The 19,561-nt window shown below is 52.7% G+C and overlaps 2 protein-coding genes and 5 non-coding genes across 7 annotated transcripts; all 7 read right to left on the bottom strand.

The window, feature by feature from the left end:
* Positions 1-18: 18 nt before the first annotated feature.
* Positions 19-15,381, bottom strand: DKC1 (dyskerin pseudouridine synthase 1). Its single transcript, XM_075941242.2, has 15 exons — positions 15,248-15,381; positions 14,885-14,943; positions 11,512-11,598; positions 10,588-10,679; positions 9,115-9,299; positions 8,682-8,746; positions 7,619-7,745; positions 6,993-7,123; positions 6,022-6,165; positions 5,290-5,410; positions 3,884-4,002; positions 2,811-2,914; positions 2,209-2,266; positions 1,420-1,575; positions 19-1,000 (listed from the first exon to the last, which is right to left on the bottom strand). The coding sequence occupies exons 1-15, from the start codon at positions 15,261-15,263 to the stop codon at positions 935-937; spliced, it is 1,530 nt and encodes a 509-aa protein (XP_075797357.1). The 5' UTR covers positions 15,264-15,381; the 3' UTR covers positions 19-934.
* On the bottom strand, positions 2,442-2,575 carry LOC112545708 (small nucleolar RNA SNORA56). The gene has a single exon (XR_003089255.1). It is a non-coding gene; the product is annotated as a small nucleolar RNA SNORA56 (small nucleolar RNA).
* On the bottom strand, positions 3,438-3,513 carry LOC112545702 (small nucleolar RNA SNORD83). Its single transcript, XR_003089249.1, has one exon. It is a non-coding gene; the product is annotated as a small nucleolar RNA SNORD83 (small nucleolar RNA).
* LOC112545703 (small nucleolar RNA SNORD17) lies at positions 4,559-4,807 on the bottom strand. Its single transcript, XR_003089250.3, has one exon. It is a non-coding gene; the product is annotated as a small nucleolar RNA SNORD17 (small nucleolar RNA).
* On the bottom strand, positions 6,818-6,950 carry LOC112545706 (small nucleolar RNA SNORA36 family). The gene has a single exon (XR_003089254.3). It is a non-coding gene; the product is annotated as a small nucleolar RNA SNORA36 family (small nucleolar RNA).
* LOC112545705 (small nucleolar RNA SNORD83) lies at positions 7,233-7,308 on the bottom strand. Its single transcript, XR_003089252.2, has one exon. It is a non-coding gene; the product is annotated as a small nucleolar RNA SNORD83 (small nucleolar RNA).
* A 577-nt stretch (positions 15,382-15,958) lies between the features above and the next one.
* LOC106731988 (40-kDa huntingtin-associated protein-like) lies at positions 15,959-19,205 on the bottom strand. The gene has a single exon (XM_075941245.2). It carries the CDS (start codon positions 19,170-19,172, stop codon positions 18,162-18,164), a length of 1,011 nt encoding a protein of 336 aa, XP_075797360.1. The 5' UTR covers positions 19,173-19,205; the 3' UTR covers positions 15,959-18,161.
* Positions 19,206-19,561: the final 356 nt, after the last annotated feature.

The following is a 19,561-nucleotide window of genomic DNA, read 5'->3' on the forward strand; positions in this document are numbered from 1 at the left end:
CCCCTGCACAGCACCGACTCACCGCTCGAAAATAGTTTATTTTTTTATATAAAAAGTAAATAATCAACTTCTCCCTCCCCCCAGCAGCGCTCAGCACCCCTGCATCTCCTAGCAGGGGCAGGGGAAAGAGCCAACACCCAGTTGTCAGTTTAGGCCTTTCCTGCCTATTGCATTTGCAGAGCGCAGAGCAGCCTGGCCCCTCCCTCGGAGGGTCACACGCAGCTGGAGCCAGCCATGCCTCCAGGGTCACACTGCTGCTAGCTCCAGCCCTGGGGAAGGAAGCTGAGGCAGTGGTGGAAAGGGGGTTGGTTAAACAGCAAGTGGAGCCTTGGGCCCAGACTAAAACAAAATGGGAGAACCCTCATGCTCAAATGCTGAGTCTACCCAGCGAATGGAAACCAGAACCGGGAACACCTGCCCGCTGGGGGAGAGGCCAGGCCCTGGCCAGCCGGGTCTCAAGCCAAGAACAACAACTTTAAAAGAGCTAAGGGCTTGTTCAGACCCCACAGGCCACACCAAGAGGGCAAGTGGCCCAGGCCACTTCCTTGAGCTGCAAGAACACTGTGACTGTCAGAGTAAGGCTCCTGGACCCTTGGCCAGGGAAAGGCTGGCAGATGTAGCTGGACTCAGTGGGGGCTAGGAGGGCCTATGTTAGCAGAAGCTTCTGGTTCCGAGAACCTTTTCTATGCCCTGAGGCACCCAGCTTAGCAGCGCAGTCAGGGGTCATGTGCACTCTCCTTCCAGCGACCCTTAAAACAGGGTGAGGAGGGGCCCAGGTGAGCTGGCTGAGCCACACAAACAAGCTTCCCTTGGCAGCAGCAGGCCCGAGGCCTCGCCCGCTCCCTGCACTGGCTGCATGCCTGCACTGGGGGGGATAGCTGCAGTCTCCTGTTATGGCCGCTCCGGCTTCCATCTGGCTGGAGGGATCAGCTGGTTACTCGGAGCTCTCCTCAGCTTCCTTCTGTTTCTTCTTTTTCTTCTTCTTCTTGGTGTCACTGGCCTGCAGGGAAGATGTTGCTCAGGAAGAGGGGTCGGGATGGTGTCACTGCTCAGTGTGACACCTCTCGCCAGGACTAATGAAGTCTTAGCTACCTCCAGGGGCTCACTCCACCATGCTGCCCCTTCCCCAGCTGAGGTGCCCCAAGCCAAGCTGGGTAGGTACCAACAGGCCCCCGGTCCAAGGCAGACGTGTCACTCCCTGCCAGGCAGCTGAGATCATTCCTAGCCAATTAAACCAGGGGAGTCTGACAACACCCCCTCCCACACCCTGCCCGGGAGTCCCAGGCCAGACAATGGTGCCAGCTGAGGCTGCCGGGAGAGCAACAAGCTACATGGACAAACTGAGAAGGACTTGGAATATGTAAGTATCACCAGGAGGGGTGTGAAGGGATGCAGTGCAGCTGCACTTCCAGGACCTACCACTTCCATTAGCTCCTCTCCACTCCCAGCGGCAGCTTCTTTGGCCTTCTTCTCTTTCTTCTTCTTCTTCTTCTCCTTCCTGCTCTGCTCCTCTGATTGCGTGGGGGACGGAGCCACTGCTGCCTCTTCGCTCTCACTCTCCATCTCTCGCTTCCTCTGGGAAGAGCAAAGCTGGCGTCAGACCAGCTCCCTGAGCCCAAGAGCAGCCTGTCATGAGTGCAGATGACAGACCCACACAACTTGGAGACCCCATTCTAGCGAGCCCTATTCCTGGTAGTGCTCTCCAGCTCCTCACCACTCATGTGAAGAGAGACCCGAGCCTCTGGAACCTGGCTATGCTCTTTGGATAGCTTTGCCAGGCCTCCAGAAGTTCCTTCCTTTGGCATCATTTCATGTAGGGCTCCAGCCTCTGCTGTGTCATCTGGCCAGAGTCAGGTCCAAGGTTGGCCCCAGGCAAAGCCGTCCCTGGTAAGAGGCCCATGCTGCCTGGGCTTCTTCAGCTGGGCTGAAATGCTTAAATCAGGATGGGGCTGGGGTCCATGGCCTCTGGAATTCCAGCAGCGCAGCCCTGGGCTCTTGTCCCTCAACGGCTCCAAGCCCAGCAGTGTAACTAGCCCCATGGGCGACTATGGATTTCAGGAGAATCACTCTGCTGGACAAATCTAAGGAGACTCCATGTTGACTCTGCCTCCCCCCAAAGCAACACGAAGCATAGTTCACAGGCTGCCTGCCAAGCAGCAATAGGCAGGTGAGCAATGGATCTCACATGAAGGAGCCAACAGTACTTACTTTTGGTGCCCTCTCGGCCACTGCTGCTGGGGCTTCGGTCTCTTTCTTTACAGCAGCGCTGAAAGGAGGAACACTCCTGAGTCAAGCGTGCGCTGCCAACCAACCCTGCACACTCAGAGTGGTTATCTTCCCTCCCAGGTGCTTGCCGCAAACCAACCTACATTCCTCAGCCTCTTGCTGCGACCCACATGACACTCCACAGGACAGCTCCCCCTGCGCTGCCCAGCACCGGGTGCTGTATGGAAAGCCTGCAGCCAGCATCAGCAGCTAACTGTGCTGGACAAAGGCAGAGCCTTCCGCTTAATTTGGCAGACTGACTCCCTCTAGAGCCACAGGTATCAAGCTAGAAAGGGATAACTGTCTGCTCCCTGGGATGGCTCTTCCTCCAGGGCAGTGCTCCTAGGGAAGGTGAATAAGGTGCAGTATTGCCCAACTGTCACACTCGTAACACGCGATACGCAACCCCCAGGACACATCTTCTGTTCGAAGTCAGCAAGAGACCTCAAGGAAGTGGCCTCCTAAGACAGCAGAGCAGACTGGATGCATGCAGTTCATCCCTCCGCCCTGCCACTCAAGCACATCTCTAGAGCACTGGGCATTACCTGTAGTCCACATATTCCTTCTTCCAGGAATCTGGCGTGCTGTCATTGGGCTTGCCATGCTTGTTCAGCAGGCCCTGCTGGATCATCATCTTCTTTTGACTTGCCTGGTTTGGGGGGAGAGAGAGAGATAAGGCCACATTCTAGCTTCAAAGCCCCACACTCATCTCTAGTGGGAGGAGTCCCCTGAAACCATCACCAGGTAAGAGAGAAATGTGTTCTCAAGAAGTCTCCGACCGCTCCGGGCACATTATTCCTTGGCTGGTGTCATTTTGCTATTTGCCACTCTGCTTAAGGGTTATTCCAGAAGAGATGAATTTACTCCCCACCCCACTTTGCTTGTAAAAGCATCAATGCATGAGAAGGAACTGCAAGCAAAGTGGAGCACATCTCCTGTTGCAGATCCAGCTCTGCATAAGGCAACTGGGGAAATGGACTTATGGGAGTGGCATTGCGGCTGCTCCTGGAGCCCTTTTCAGCAGGCTTTCGGACCGCAACGCAGCCGTGATGCACTAGGTATAATGGTATTTTGTATCTCAATGGCGCCTTCCACTAGTGCACTTGGAGCATTCTTAGACTCTAAGTCAGCCTCTCAAGAGGGGGGCATGAGCATGTCCTAGGCCCTCCACAAGCCATCAGTACTGGGTGATAGATGTCAGTCATCTTTGCACACAGTGCTAGTGCCATCTGGTTGACATCATTTGGCTTTTCCTGGAAGGGTTAACAGTGCAGACTAACATCAGTCACATCCTGGCTTAGCCTGGTCAAGATCCAGTCTACAGCGCCAACTGGGTCCAGACTTTTAACCAGCTGAGACAGCCCAGGCCTGGACAAGGCTACAGCTGTGCAGACGTAGCCCGAAGAGCCCAACAGCCTCACAGCAGGAACAAAGCTGCTCAAGCCTCTTCCATTTTTCTGGCACCAGAGGGCTTACACAAACTGTCCCTACCATTTCCAGACTATCTGGAAGCCTTTATCTGGGACCTGCAGCTTCGTAAGAGGCTGCTTCGAACCCAGTTTCTCAACAGCTGAATGCCATTTCCAACACCACACAGCCTCCCAACCCTCCATCTCACCTTGGGACCAAGACCCCACTTGCGGGGGTAAGTGTCTCTTTCCATGATCACCCTCTTGATCTTTGCCACGATGCCATGGTCACAGGTGGAAATCACTGCAGTGGTCATCAAGGCAACAGCTGCAGCAATGGACAATGACGGGAGTGAGCATTCCGGGATAAAGAGCAAGTCTCCTCAGCTTAGTGTGACAGTGGCGCAGAGACGGGTACCAGAGGAGACTCCCAAGACGGACGTCCTAAAGGTTGCCCAACTCCAACTGGGAGCAGGTTTCCACTTGTAACCCACTGCCTGCCAGATTGTGAAAGTGCAATCCAGGGTCCTCTAGATCAGAAAGTGAGCATTTCCTGCCTCAGCTGAAAGCTCAGATCTCCTAGCCAAGATTGTAGCAGGCCCCTCAGCCCCTATGTAGCTCCGTCCCCATAAAAGCACCGGACTGTCCGCAGGTTCACAGACTAGCCAGAAGCGAACCGAGCACTACGCAGTGGTACCGGGACAGACACGCGAGGCAAACACACAGGTGTGCACCCAGTCTGGGTGGCACCTCTGGACTTCTAGCCACACAATGCTTTGCTGTATCTGTTATGAAAAGGCATCAGGACAGACCCATTCAGTCAGCATCCATGAGGCTTCGTTTCTTTATCTAGATTTGTTAGGAGAGTTCGCAGGCAACGGTATGTGATCAGAGAGCATCTCTCGTCTCGGTTGAGATGGAGCCCCCATGCAGAGGGTCTCCACCTCTGCTGGCTCTGTCCTGCTCCTGCAGACAGCCAGCCAGCCCCTCCAGCAGCCCCCAGTAGAACACTGAAAGACTGGAGGGTACTTGGAGGCTGCACAGCACCAAGACCCTAAAACAGGAATCTAGGCGCTGCAGGGAGGACAATGCAGCAGCACTCAGAGAATGGATAAACTTCTTCATCACTTCACATACCATGCGCCTGAGCACCCAGGGCATAGGAAAAGGGTGAATGGAAGTCAATTAAGAACCCCAATATGTTCACTAGGTTGTGCGTTTTCATGGCGGGATAGAGCTAGGCTTGGAAGGATGAGACTTTTACCGCTAAATATTGATACATGTCAATTCCACTGTATACAAACGGATAAAAAACATTTCTGATCCCTTTCCTTGCCTAAGAACTCTGATCATGTTACAGAGCAATAAAGTCTGTTTCTGTAACAGCCTCCAGAGTTATAAATAGGCCATTGTTTCTCAGCCATGCTCTTCTCATGCTACAGGGAACAGGTCACTGTTCTATAGAGACCACCCGCCAGCTTTTCCTCCCACCGTAAACAGGCCACCCCCCATCCATGAAATGCTCAAGCCTACCCATATTTGTTATAAGCTTCTGAAGATGCTGTAGTGTGTGCTGGCTTTAGTGCAAGGAGGAAGAACATTGACCTCTTCTTACCCATGCAGATGGCCTCTCCTTTAGTGGTGATGACGACAATCTCCTGATTGATCTCAATGCCATCTTCATACCGCAGAACACCAGGGAGCATGATCTTGGCACCATAGCAGATGGCATTAACCTGGAACAGCGAAAGAGAAGGGCTGAAAAATCTGGTTGAGAATGTGAAGTTACTGGGCCTTAAGGAACACCCAACATTAACTCTGCACATTTATTCAGCCACTTCAAATGCCAATTGATCAACACATGATAAAATAATATTTTCCATGTCCCTTTCGTGCCAGGACTGGGCCACTGCTCCTCAGTGCTGGCTTGCAGCACCACCTATCATTCAGTCCTGTACACTGCCTCGAGAGAGATCCTCAAGGAGGATCCGGATCAGCACCACCATGTTGTTACTCGTTGGCCAAGCTAGCGGTGAAGTCAGAGCGAAATCCTTTAGTGCATGGATTCCCAAACTGGAGGGTGCAGAAATTCGGGGGGGGGGGGGGGGGGTTTGCAAAGCAACCCAGTCCCCCCTAAGTTTTGCTACTATTTTTGTTTTTTGGCTGGTTAGTTTGTTTGGTTTTTTTAGGCTCAACAAGTTGTTGTTGCTATTTTGGGGGGAGGGGGAGTCTGTGGTTTCTCAAAAATCAAAAAGGGGGCGTGATACCGAAAAGTTTGGGAACCACTGCTTTAGTGTCACCCCCTCTGCCACCTGCAGACATTTTCCAAAGCCATTTGAGAACTCACCGCACTGTCCTTCATAACCAGCCGTTTGTGTGAAGTCAGCAGCTTCTCCAGGGGGAAGATGACCCTCCTCAGGTAACTCTCATCCTTGTTGTTGTCATACTGCCACTGGGCATCCAGCACGTCGTGCATCGTCACCATGTGATCCTGTGGAGATGCATGCTCACTACCTTAACCTCTGGCCCAGCCACCCGCTAAAGTCACACTGAGAAAATATAGCTGGAACAGTGAAGGAAAAACTGAGGAATGTTTCCAAAAGGGGGCGAGGATAAAATTGGCAAGAACCGTGACGGCGGCAGGTAAACACAATGCAAACTCCCACGTCTCTCTGCCGCTGGCCATGCGACCCTCCTGATCACAAACTATCAACTGTGCCACGCCTGTGTGGAATGTTTCACACAAACTCACTCATGACCTGACCCATAAATGAGCTTAGCTTCCCACACATGACACCAGCATGTGAAAGAATGAGCTACCTAGAGCCCCGGATCACATGCACAAACAATGCACCCTGCCAGAAACCTCAGAACGCAGGATGCAGAAGGTGCTAAGATCGTGGCTTCTAGGAAAAGTGACTGCTCCAAGAGCCTCCCCGCCATTGAGAGGGCAGAGAGCTTGTTCCACTAATGAAGTCTTTCTCCACCCTCAGGTGTGTCCACACCCATGCTGGAAAGTCCACTGAGGCTCCTCTCCCAGTCCCAGCACAGCGGCATCCCAGGAGGTTTCCTACATGAGATACCTTGAACTGCCCAAAGCCAGAGTGCACCAAGAAAGCAGTTGAGCTCTCAACATGTGGTTGTTTTGTGGGCTGTGACGGAAGTGGCAGAAAGCAAAGCTTCCCATCATCTTGACATGACTCCAGCCACTCACTGTCCCAAAGTTTAATTACCAGAACAGGGGGGCAGCCCTGCACTGAACTCAACACTCTGGGTATAGATCACTAACAGCAAGGGCCTTCCAAAATAGCCTCCTACCTTCTCTCCCATGATCCCTGAGCGCACCCGCCGGAGCTCTTGCATCTGGCCTCCAACCCCCAGCAGCAGGCCCAGGTGGACACACAGCGTCCGGATGTAGGTGCCAGCTTCACAACTCACCCAGAAGATGCCTGAAATGCAATACAGGGAGGGGGGAGACGAGGTACCATAATTTAACACATTTGCCCACAGGAATTCAAGCGAGCCCTGTGACTGACACCATGTTCAGTGCCTCCTGTGAGCCATCAGTTCTGGGTGATAGATGTAAGTCATCTTCGCACAGAGTGCTAATGCCATCTACTTCGCATCATTTGGCTCTTCCTGGAACAGGCGCTTAGCAACTTTTAGCATGAGGGAAAGAGGCAAGACAATTTCAGCTCTTGCTGAGGGCAGGGACTGGCAGGATCAGAGCCTCTCTCCAGACTGGGAAGAAGCTCATCCTGCATGCAAGTGACAGACTGGAGCGATTGTGTCATCAGCAGACACCACAATAATGAGGCATCCATCACATTGCCTCATGAACATCAGCATATTTTAAAACAGGCCCATCATGTGTCTGCACATGACTGCCTCTGCCCCCTCTAGTGCTGTGCAGTGCTACCAGTGTGTCTATAAAGGTGTTTTACCTAATCTCCTCTCGGGGTCATATTCTACCAGCTTGCTCTCGTAGATGGTTCGGACTCTCAGCTGCCTCTTAACGGCTGCAATGAGGGGAGGTCGCTGAAACAGGGCACCGGTCAGAGTTTCTATTGCCTGGGGGAGAAGAAGATGACGACGACTGGCAGCCATTACCTTTACACAGTCCACACCATCCCATCAGCACATCTAGACACAAGAGCCTGCTGCTGGTGGGGAAATCATTTCCCTCTTGCACATCCCATGATCATACTGCATTACAGCAAGATCGTCTGAGCCACTTGCACGTAGCTCTAGATAGGAATAATTTCCCAGCTACCAATGGGGCAGAGAAGAGGTATATTAGGCTACTTTACAAGGCAGCACCATGTGATCAGACAACTTTCTTCACCTTGGCTGACACAGCCCCTATGAAGAGGGGCTCCGCCCTGCTCCCACAGAGCTGGCCAGACACCAGTGGCTCCTAGCAGCACACTGAAAGGCTGGCGGGTATTTGGAGGCTGCACAGCATGGGGACCCTGGAACAGGAATCTACATGCTGCAGGAAGGGCAGTGCAACACGACTGAGAATGGATTTACCCTCACTTCACAACCTCAGCATGCCTGCTAGGGGGAGACTTAAGACACTGGGCTTTTTAAAATGTGCAATCGCAGCCCTGCAAAAGGTATCTAAACAGCTCAAGGACCGAGGTCTGTGATCTCGAGGGAGACTTGCAATTGGTATGGACAATCCTACCATACACGGACAGCAAACACAGTGAACCAGTGTGAATGACATATCTGATTAAGTAACATGATGTCATGCAGCAGAATGGGCAGTTTACTCTTTTACCGCTACTGCAGCGAAATCCTCAAGGGCTCTTTAAGAATGCCCCACTCCAAGTATCCAATGCACACTGATGACAACACAGCAGGACACTAATGTGCAGTGCTCGCCAGCCGCGCGGTTCAGCACGATGCGCATGCGCAGACCACGCTGCGGCACCGTACTGGGCTATGATCTACTCGCAACTGTCGAGCCCTGCTAACGTGGGCTCAGGCATGCAGACTTACCCTGGAAAGCTGAATCTCGCTTTCAATAGCATTGTGCAGCCGAACAATTCCCACATACTCTTTGCCTGAAAGAACGACAGAAGAGTAGTCAGGAGCGGCCACTTGCATTTTACTGTTCCCACCATGGTGGTATTTGCCCTGAACAACCGGAGCAACCACTTGTGTGTCAATCAGAACGTGCTGTGACCTGATCAGCTAAAAAGGGTGACAGTGCAGAGATCAGGAAACCAGTGATTTGCTTCTAGACACTAGTCTGAGGTCAGGCTCTCCAGTTCATCCCACCCTTGTATTTGGCCACAGTGGACAGCAACCTTGGCTGCTTTAGAGGCCTGGAAGGACTGCAACTGGAAGTCCCTGCTCATCCTTACAATGCTGTCAAGTCTTCCAGCTGGCCACTTAAGAGGAACCAATCCCAATGCAGTAAGTGACATGCCTGCACTCTGTTGCGACTTAACCAGCCGTGTAGCTCGCTCGATGCACACAATCAGACACCCCGTCACCTTGGGGTCAAGGGTCCCACTGTGCCCTGTCTTCTCAACCCGGAGGATGCGTCGGATCCAGGCAACCACCTCATGGGAGGAAGGGTTGGATGGCTTGTCAAGATTAATGAAACCTGTCCTAGAACACAGTACACAGAACATGAGACTCACCAATACCACTTGATATCCTGGTTGTATTATTTTACCAAAGGCACCTGGCTTCTAAAAAGATGTTCTACAGCCAATAAAAACGACATCCTACCTATCTCTCTCAGAGAACTGGAAGGGAGGGACCTTGAGAGGTCATAGAGTCCCGCCCCTGCCCTCAGACAGGACCACGTACCATCCCTGACAGATTTGCCCCAGATCCCTAAATGGCCCCTCAAGGAGTGAACGCACAATCCTGGGTTTAGCAGGCCAATGCTCAAACCACTGAGCTATCCCTCCCCATCCAACATTGTCAAGGATAGAGCTCCTCATATGTGGTAGAGATATGAATGACTAGTTGACTATCCAATTAACAAGTGCTTAGTCGACTAGTTGCTTCCCCCAGGCCTTCCTGCCTAAATCAGAGAGGCAGCAAGGTGGGGGGAGAGGAAGGGGTACTTCAAAGAGGCAGTGCCACATGGAGCCTGGGGCCAGACCCTGGGCTCCACACAATGCTGCTGCTTTGAAACGTCTAGTGTCAGGCTCCTTGCAGCATTTCAAAGCAGCAGCACCCTGTGGAGCCCAGGATCAGCAGGGATGTCCCCAGGTGACTCCAGGCAACACGCATGCAGCCTGACACTGGGGTACCCATGGCGTTTTTGTGCCTGAAGTGTAGCAACAGCTCTAAAGTGTACACTGTTGCTACACTTCAGAGGCAGAGGCACCGTATCGACTAATCAAAGTTGATACAAATTGCATCGATTATTCGATTAGTCAGTTACTTGAAATTTAACATCCCTGATACATTTTCAGAAGTGCTGAGCTATCAACAGCTCTCACTGAGGTCTACAGAAGCTGTGACCCGCTCAGCACTTAAAACAGGACTTTTATTTAGCAACTTAAATTTAACTCATTTTTTTAAAAAAAGTCTTGGCCTTACTGCATCAAACACTACCAGAGAAAACCCCACCAGCCTGGCAAAACATCTCCACTAATGCTTTCACAGTGGAAGGGCATGTGTTTCTCTTCAGCAACACCCACGGTACCATGACAGGAAGTGAACAATGCTGGGGAGGGCAAGGTGTAGTGTTTGCTGACACTATCTACCCCCAAAAGAATCTATCTAGAACAAATTAAAGCATACAAGTCTGCTAAGCAAATTTAAAAAGGAATTTTCAATAGCCAACAACAGTGAAGAAAATGTAACTGTTTCCAGACCTACTTAAGATGGGAGAGTATAAACCATGACAGAAATTACGACTCTCAGCAACAAAACGTACCTAACATATTCAGCAATGTCTCTCTTCAGGGGATTGCAGCCAGAGGGGAGAGGTGTGTAGTGAGTTGTCCTCACATTTAGCTTGTCAAAGTTCTACAAAATCCAAACAGAATGTACAGCAAATAAAAAATATCCAAGTCTTATAGAAACATCTCATTCTACCAGGAATTTTTGATCACCATGGAGATCTGCAATCACATAATTATCATTTTAACTAGGCCAGAGTAACTAAAAATGCCTCTCCCAAAGTGGCAGAGCGCTAGAAACCAAGACCTGTAGTAGCCACAAGAATGCTTTCCACAGCAAGAAAGCCAAGCCTGCACAAAGAAGCTTAAAAACTCTGCTGAACAGAGCTTTGCAAAACAGAGCAAATCCAAGGAGTCTGTGTACAGCACCAGACTTACGCCAACATTATCCCTGTGCAGAAAAAAAGAAATGAGAGAAAATACTATTGGGATGGTTATAAGGCAGCCCCAAGCTCATATGCAGCCAAATCAGGCACACAATGAGCACAAGGGCTTTTCAACCTTTGGGTCACAGAGCCTGGTTTCTAAGCAGGCTATTTTCTTTGTAGGCAGGCTAAGGGGCACGTGTGACACAAGTAGTACAGTAAAATTCCAGTGGTCTGGCATCCAATGGCCCGGCACCATCTGGAACCTGGAAGTGCTCCGGGCAGCCAGACAATTGGAGCTGCTCTGCCCCGGCTTTCCCGAGTCAGCCGCTGGTCAGTTTCAGCAGCGGCTGACTTGGGGACGCCTGGGGCAGAGCAGCTGGGGTGCTGCCGGGTTGGTCCCGTAGCGCTGCCCCTCGGCATATCTGATAAGCTGGCACACCCTGGGTCCTAAAGGTGCCGGATTACTGGAAGTTTACTGTAGTGTGTTTGTATCTACACATGTGCACAAACACAATCCTGTAATCCTCTTACCTTCAGCAGCAAGGGCCACTGAGACGTGTCCAGCTGAGCCACTCGGGATTCAGGTTTGATGAAAAATTCTTCTGTGTGCTGTATCTCCTGGGAAGAGAAATCACAGATCAGAGAAATGGAGCTGACATGCAAAGCATCTTTAATCTCTCTCTTACAAGTTATTGCGAGCATATCTTACATAATTCCCTTCAATGACAGCTACTCCAAAGCAACATAACCACAGCACCATCAACTTGTTGCAAAACGATCATTGTCTAGAAAGGTTATTGCTGCAACAGCAGGTAAAACTAAAAAGTTTGACATAATGGAACATGGCCCCTCAGAACTCCATGGGAAGGAAAAGTACTAAGGATGGCTACACATTTGAATGCAGAATACTTATCCCAGTCTGCTCCCTTCTTTCATGTAAACGCTAGTGAAGTTTCAGTTCCATACCCCTGGGACTGTGCCATTATCAACACCACAGAAAGGAGGCCATTCTCCAAAACACTATGGGGGCTGAATCTCTTTCAACACATTATAAAAAAAGCAAAAGCTAAACTAAGATTATGTCTGCACTAGAACTTTTATCAATCAGAGGTGTAAAAGGAAGCATACCCAAGCCAGCATAAGTTTCACCAATGGAAGCACAGGTGTGGACAGCTGTACCTCGGTAGGAGCTTCTCTCCTACCAACATAGCAACTGCTGTTCACTGGAAGTGGTTTAATTACGTTCCCACTGGCATACAGCAGTTACATGGGAGACCGTACAGCAGCACAGCTGCAGTGGTATAGTCATGCCACTGTAAGGCTTGCAAAGCAGAGACAGTCTTAGTTAAGGAACTTCTCCAATTAAAAACAAAAAAAAAAAGACATGGGTAATCACACGTGTCTTAATGAATGCACACAATTTGAAAGGAAAAAATGCTAGACGTTTCTCTAGAGTTCTAGAGAAGAACAAATGGGGTGGAAAAAAAGCCTAAATTCCAATTTAGGACAGCTTTTCTTAAAAAAAAAAAAAACACACCTCATTCTAAGCACATGGTTCTCTGCCTCCTTACTACCAGCTAAACCTGTAGTCAGTTGTAGCACAAATGTCATTCCATTGGATCTTAAACAGCTATTTTAGCCTCAAGAGATTTACATGAATTAACTGCTAATATCTGTTTAGTAGACAGACATTCACAGCCCCCCCCACCCCCTCCAGTTTTATTTGTCTATGCACTTAGCGAGTCATTGGACCAAGGAGAGGTGCTGATTCAGGACAAAGACTCTTCATTCTCCGACATAACACTATCCCACCTCAAGTCCTTGTATCCCCATGGACAGCATACACCAAAACCAAGGCAAGAAACAACACTACCCTGCCTTCTGTCCTGCTCCTTCTTTCCCCTCCATCCTCCAAATGAAGGCCTAAAATGGCAACCATTTAGGTTACTGTAGCTACATTTACACTACAGCCCAGATGGATGCGCTGAGATTGATAAACTGGTGATCAATTTAGTAGGTCTAGTGAAGACCTGACAAATCAATCGCAGATCACCATTCTAATTCACCCTGTTACTTTACCTGGAAAAGAAGAGTAAGGGAAGCGGATGGGAGAGTTTCTCTTGTCAGCCCCCCATAGAGAAGACCTCAAGGTAACTGGAACTAAGGTATGCGGACTCCAACTGGTAGCTAGAATTGCATAGCTTAAGTCAACTTTCTGTTGTAGTGTGAATAACATTGTTAAAATGAATTTAAGTAATTGTGTAAACGTGAAGAGAGAAGGCTCCCTGCATGTATGGCAGTCCTGGGCAAAATCTGGCCCACGAAGCCACCAGATTCAACCTGCAGAGGCAGCAGGGAGCCCCTGGCAGGCTCCCTTTCTTGCCCCATGCAGAAACAAGGCTGCAGGGCTCCATTTAAAGTTTTAAGAACCGCCCTGCCCTCAGTATATTTCCATTGGCTGGTTTCTAGCAGAAACCAGCCAATGCGAGCTGCTTGTTAGAACAACAGGCAGCTAAGAAGAGTCACGCCCCCTCTCCTAGACCCAGTTCTCCATGAAGCACATGGCCAGGCAGGCAGGCTGGCTGGCTAACATTGTAAGCTCTGCAGGTAGGCAGGCTACTTTGGCAGCTGACAAGTCTCTCAGCCATACCCTGCTTCTGGCACCCTAGCCCTTTCCTGCCCCAACTCTCTCCCCTCTCCCCCAACATACCCAAGCCTTCTGCCCCCCTCTTACACCCATACCCCCTCCCATATCTGGCACCCAACTCCCTCCCAGACTCCAGTCTCCCTCCTGCATCCCAGACCCTTACCCCAAGCGCCCTTCTGCACCCAACCTCCATCCCAGACCCCACATCTCCATTAATACTATGGAAGAATGTGGCCCTCAACCACTTTCCACAATTTTGGGAAGGGCCTCCCTTCAAAAATTATTGCCCACCCCTAGGCTACGTCTAGACTGGCATGATTTTCCGCAAAAGCTTTTAACAGAAAAGTTTTTCCATTAAAAGCATTTGCGGAAAAGAGCGTCTAGATTGGCACAGACACTTTTGCACAAAAGTACTTTTTGCAGAAAAGCGTCCGTGCCAATCTAGACGCGGTTTTGCGAAGGCGAAAATGGCAATTGGGGCTATCGGGGCTTTTTTGCGCAAAATAGTTTTTAGCTGTCTACACTGGCCGTCCTACGCAAAAGCATTTGCACAAGAGGGCTTTTTCCCGAGCGGGAGCAGCATAGTATTTGCGCAAGAACACTGACAAACTTACATTAGATCGTCAGTGTTCTTGCGCAAATTCAAGTGACCAGTGTAGACAGTTGTCAAGTTTTTCTGCGGAAAAACTTGCCAGTGTAGATGCAGCCCTAGTGTACAGGGCGGCAGGTGGCTCCCTGGGAGCTGATGCACATGGGGAGATGGCTGTTAAGCCGGCTTCCCATGCATATAAGGAGCCTGCATGTAACCATGCGCATTAATTGATGAGCCCAGGCTTATTGGTTAACTGTGCGCATAGATACACTTTTACATCCCTTATTAAAACGGTTAGGGCTTTTCTTCAGTACATGTGCTCTATTTATTGCATCCTTCAGATATGCTAAATCAGTCTCTAAGCACTCTCCCTTCGGCTGGGGCACTGCACCAGGATGAGGAGAGCATCAGCCCCCTCCCCTCGCACCTCAATGCATGGAAGACACCACGTGGCATGCTGACTTCAGCTAAGGCCGCGCAGCTGGAGCGGGCAATTGTGGAGCGGCCGCGGCCGCAGGGCGAGAGTCCAGACATGGCCCGAGACACGGTTCTAACCCCCCCCCCCAAAGCGGCCGCCCGGCCCGTCAGGCCGACGCCCGAGCCAGGCTGCAGGCCAGCGGGGGGAGGGGCGCCACGAGGAGCCCGCCGGCCCCGCGGAGACTCACCGCGACATCGGCGTCCGCCAGAGACTTCTCCTTCCTCCGCTTGTGCCGCCGCGCGCCCCCTGCGCGGGACAGAGCGGGGGGGTCAGCCCGGGGCGCCGCGCGGCCCCCCCCCGCGGCCCCCGCGGCCCCGAGCCACCCCCCCGCGGCCCCCGCCCCCGCGGCCCCGAGCCCCCCCCCGCGGCTCCCGTCCCCCCCTGAGCCACCCCCCCGCGGCCGGGCCCCCCCCCCCCCCCCCCCCCCCCCGCGGCCCCCGTCCCCCCGAGCCCCCCCCGCAGTCCCCGCCACCCCCGGGGCCCAGAGCCACCGCCCAACGGCCGGGCCCCCGCGGCCCCGACACAGGCCCAGGCCCCACGTGCCCCTCACCTTCCCCGTCCGCCATCTTCGCCGCTCGCCCCGCCAGCCGCGTGCAGCCGCCACCGCGCGCGCAGAGAGACTGGCGGGCCGCCCCCGTCCCGAGATGCACCGCGCGCGGGCCCGGCCCCGTCACGTGCTCAGGCGCCCGGAGGGGGAGGAGCTGCCGGCCCGCCACGTGACGAATCGGGCCGGGCCCGCGTGAGGCTCAGCCCGCCCCACGTGACCCGTGCCGCATGACCCCCCCGCCAGGATCCAGGCGCCCGGAAGCTGTTACAGCTGCGGGCAGCCGGCCCCGCAGAGGCGCACCCCGCCTTCCCGGGGCTCCGACCGCTGGGCCGGGCCCCTGTGCCGTGTAAACGCGGTGCCGAGGGGTTTGCCTTCCACAGAGGCCCGCTAGCATGGCAGGGCCCCCACCCAGCGGGAGGGATCCAGCCAGGAAAGCCCTTCCAAACCGCTTCCAGGCTTGCATGACTGTCTTAGGACTAAGCTTGTTTTGTCCCCTCTTTGCTGGACACATTCCTCGTTCAGTGGGTGAGTCTTCCACAACGGCAGGGCAGCTGCAACATTGTTCTTGCCCAATTTTATCTGAAAGGTGTAAGATACAGGAGTAGCTCTCTAACATTTGTATCCCTGGTATCGTGCTCTCTGGTACTGCACTTTGTTGCAAGGCTTGAGACTAACACAAACTCAGCTTCAAGACAAAGGAAACTCCATTCTGAGTTCCAGTAGAAAGATGCTTCATTAGTCATACCTCAGCGCATGTGCCCATTTCAAAACATTAATGTAAAGTTCACTCTTATATGCAAAAATCAGTTTACAGGTGCACGTAAAGCAACACACACACAAAATACCCATCCATTTCCAGCACTTTACAGGGACATTGTCTCCACTTCCTACTACGGGAAAGGCTTGAAGTATTTTTTTAAGTAGCTTCCAAACAGCCTCACTTTTATTCACACAAAAGACCAGGCACGCCACATAGTTTGAAGTCCAGAAGGTTCAATTTGTGTAAGAATTCAGTGTGCAAAAAGAACAAAACATTGTTAAAGAGAAAGCACAACTAAAGTTGATCCTCTGCTGGAAAACATTCTTTCCAGAAGATGGCCAGCAACATGCTCTTCTCAGGGCAGTTGTTAGAGCTATTCTGCATTTTTCATCATGAAAATGCCATACAAACATTATACTTGCACCAGAGATTTGTAAAATGGGAATGCAAATACAAGTAGGAAAGCACACCTACAAAGAATAAACGATTTGTTCAAGACTAGAGTTAATAGTGTGGAACCAGCTTCCAGGCCCAGATTTAGTTCATTAGATCACAGACCGGGTCTACCATCCAATTTTTAATTCTCTTCATCATTAAAATAGAAAAGTTAAGAGTTAAAAACTAATTGTGCTTTACAGAGATCAGTTTTGCCCTCCCCTAGAATGCACACCTTAGCAAGTGTTGCAAAAGCATATCCGAGGACCAAAGTTACGGGTAAGTGTTCCCCCTACACCCATACATTCCTTTTAAACTGCTGTAACAGGCCTGATAAATAGCAAGATAGCATATGTAGCCAATGCCAAAATTAAACACATTCCACACCCACCTTTACTTACTTGTTGAATGAAACCAACAAAGTAGTGAGGCTAATGAGCTACAAGCAGGGACTCCTCCCCACATTTCCTAGGTTGTGGCTGGTGACACATTGAACAGTAATCAGTTTAAGACTATAATATTTACTGAATTATAGTTTAAAGAATGACAAGGCTTCAGGATAGATAGTTTTCTAGAGACACCAATGTATCTACAGCATTATATTAACAGAGCAAGAGCTTGGACGGAGAGCCAGGTAGTCAGAAAATACAAATCTCAGACAACAGAAACACTGAAACAGAACCCGGACCAGAAGGGACATAATACAATTTTAGCTTCTCATTTAGTTTTTAAATGGAAAGAATTATGAGCACTTTAAACAGAAATGGTATTTTTGCTCACATACCTAAAACTACTCTAATTTTTAAACAGATACAGAAAAAATGCACTAATCATTACATCTACAAATGTGAGACTTTTAAACTAGAAGGCTGAATCCTGGCATTTGGGGACTGTTTGGAAAATGAGTGCCATTTGCAGTCTCTTAATAAAATATGGCAAGAGTCCTGCCTCTTACGAACTTGAGCTGTGATAGCGCACAGTTTCTAATGGATCAGGTCATCTCCTGCAATAGGTATATTGAATCTGTGAGTGAGAGGAGTATGGGAGAAGTGCTGGGGCTGAAAAAGGACATTTCTCTATAACCAGAAGTAGTACATAGGAAGTGTTGGCATATCCACATTCCTCAGCCTCAAAGGGAAAATAGTCTCAAGTGGCACTACATAATTCTTGCCTATATGCTGATGGTCACAGGGAGATAGGTGAACTCTGGCTGCACAGTGGTGACAGGCCAAAATGGAACAACCCTGTGTATGGCTGCTGTGGGAAGCAGAACACCATGGTGGATGAAATGAGTCATGCTGGTAGTGATGCTGAGTAGGGCTCAGACTCTGGCTAGCAACAGAAAGGTACGACCACTTCCCTGGGGAACCAGGTGGGCTAATCTCTGGATGATTGCTGTAGGTGTATGAAGTTAATTTCTCTGGTGATGTTTGGTGAGTGTTTTGGGCTATATGAGGGAAATAGCAACAGATCAGTGAAGGTGCAGTTAGTCTGTGGAGATGGCAGACAATACAGAGATGCCATAGTGATGGCAGCTGAAGGTGGGCAAAGCCTATCCCGCTGGTGATGCTACTTGGGGACTCAGGAGTCCCACTGAGGCAAAAGCGGGTGGGTGGGGCAGGCCTCTCTTTCAGGTGGGAAACAGACTCCCTATGGAAGTGGCAGCAAGCAAGTGAAGCCAGTCTGGATGTGTGTGTGGGGGGAGGAAGTGGGGGGACGGACTCAGGACCCCTGACCAGCAGGACTGATCATCTCTTGCAGCACTAGATGGAGCAGGTGGTTCTGCTCAGGGCTGAGCAGCGGCCAGAGCTCAGCTTGCAACACCTTGAGCGCCTCCAGGTCCTTCTCCTGACAGGCCATGACAGCGGACTGCAGTAGGAGGAAGAGGCCCGGAGGCAAGTACCCCGCCTGGGGGAGCTGCCCGGCCCCCGCCCCGCTCTCGAAGGCCTCCCAACAGTACTTCTCGAGGGTCTGGGCATGCTCCGGCAGTAGCTTGGGTGGCGGTGGCTGGAGCAGCAGCAGCAGCAGCACCCGCGACACCTCGCAGCGCACCAACACCTCCAGGAACGCGCCGCTGGGAGGGCTGGGCCCAGCCTGGGCCAGCAGCTGCGCCTGGGTGAGCACAGCCAGGGCCCCGTCGTAGTCGCGGCTGAGCAGCAAGCAGGAGGCCAGCTCGCCCAGGCAGCGCAGGGCCTCCAGGGGCAGCTGGGCGGCCGCCAGCAGCTCGGCGGCGCGCTGGAACTGCGGGGCGGCCTGGCCGGGCTGCTCCATGTCCCGCAGCGCCGCGCCCAGCTCCAGGCACAGCCCGGCCGCCAGCGCCGGCTGCCCCAGCTCCAGGTGCAGGCGCGCGGCGAAGGCGAAGCAGCTGTGCGCGGCCTGCAGGTGCTCGGCGAAGCCGCCGCTCAGGCCCAGGCGCTGCCGCAGGTCCCGCTCCTGGCGCAGGAAGAGGCGCGCGGCCTCGCTCAGCGCCTGCGCCTCGCCGGGCGCGTGGAAGAGGCTCTGGGCGCAGCGCGCCACGGCCAGCTGGCACCAGGCGGCGTAGGGCAGCGCGTCCTGGGCCCGCAGCTCGCGCGCCAGCGCCGCGAACTGCTCCGCCGCCTCCGACACGTTCGGCTTCCGCAGGAAGCGCCGCCGCAGCTTGGCCGACACCAGCCGGTAGCGCGCCAGGAAGTCCCCGTCCCAGCCGGGGCCGCCCGCCGCCGGGCCCGCGCCCGAGCCGCCCGCCGCCGCCATGCCGCCGGAAGTCGCCCCGGAAGTGACGCCGCAGCCAGAGCGGAAGGGGCGGGGCCCTGCAGGGAAAGGCCGGCTGGGCGCCGAAAGCAGGGGGCGCTAGAGCGCGGCGCGCGGTACGGCCAGTGCTGCAGCCCCGCTCCCCAGCACGAGCGCCTCCTACCGCCGCGCCCAGGCACCGCACCCTGCCCCCCAGCGCCTCCTACCGCCGCGCCCAGGCACCGCACCCTGCCCCCCAGCGCCTCCTACCGCCGCACCCAAGCACCCGCACCCTGCCCCTGCCCCCCAGCGCCTCCTACCGCCGCGCCCAGGCACCGCACCCTGCCCCTGCCCCCCAGCGCCTCCTACCGCCGCGCCCAGGCACCCGCACCCTGCCCCTGCCCCCCAGCGCC

The sequence above is a fragment of the Pelodiscus sinensis genome, chromosome 13 (genome assembly GCF_052426305.1).
Source record: "Pelodiscus sinensis isolate ZL-2025 chromosome 13, ASM5242630v1, whole genome shotgun sequence".
Taxonomy (NCBI): Eukaryota; Metazoa; Chordata; order Testudines; family Trionychidae; genus Pelodiscus; species Pelodiscus sinensis.

What these genes read in the sequence shown, in the direction of transcription:
- LOC106731988 (XM_075941245.2), bottom strand. Translation starts at nt 19,172, where the DNA reads ATGGCGGCGGCGGGCGGCTCGGGCGCGGGCCCGGCGGCGGGCGGCCCC.
- DKC1 (XM_075941242.2), bottom strand. An exon ending in AGTGGCCCTTGCTGCTGAAG is followed by an intron (nt 10,680 to 11,511) that starts GTAAGAGGATTA and finishes TGGATTTTGTAG; the next exon opens with AACTTTGACAAGCTAAATGT. An exon ending in TGACCCCGAGAGGAGATTAG is followed by an intron (nt 7,124 to 7,618) that starts GTAAAACACCTT and finishes ATTGCATTTCAG; the next exon opens with GCATCTTCTGGGTGAGTTGT.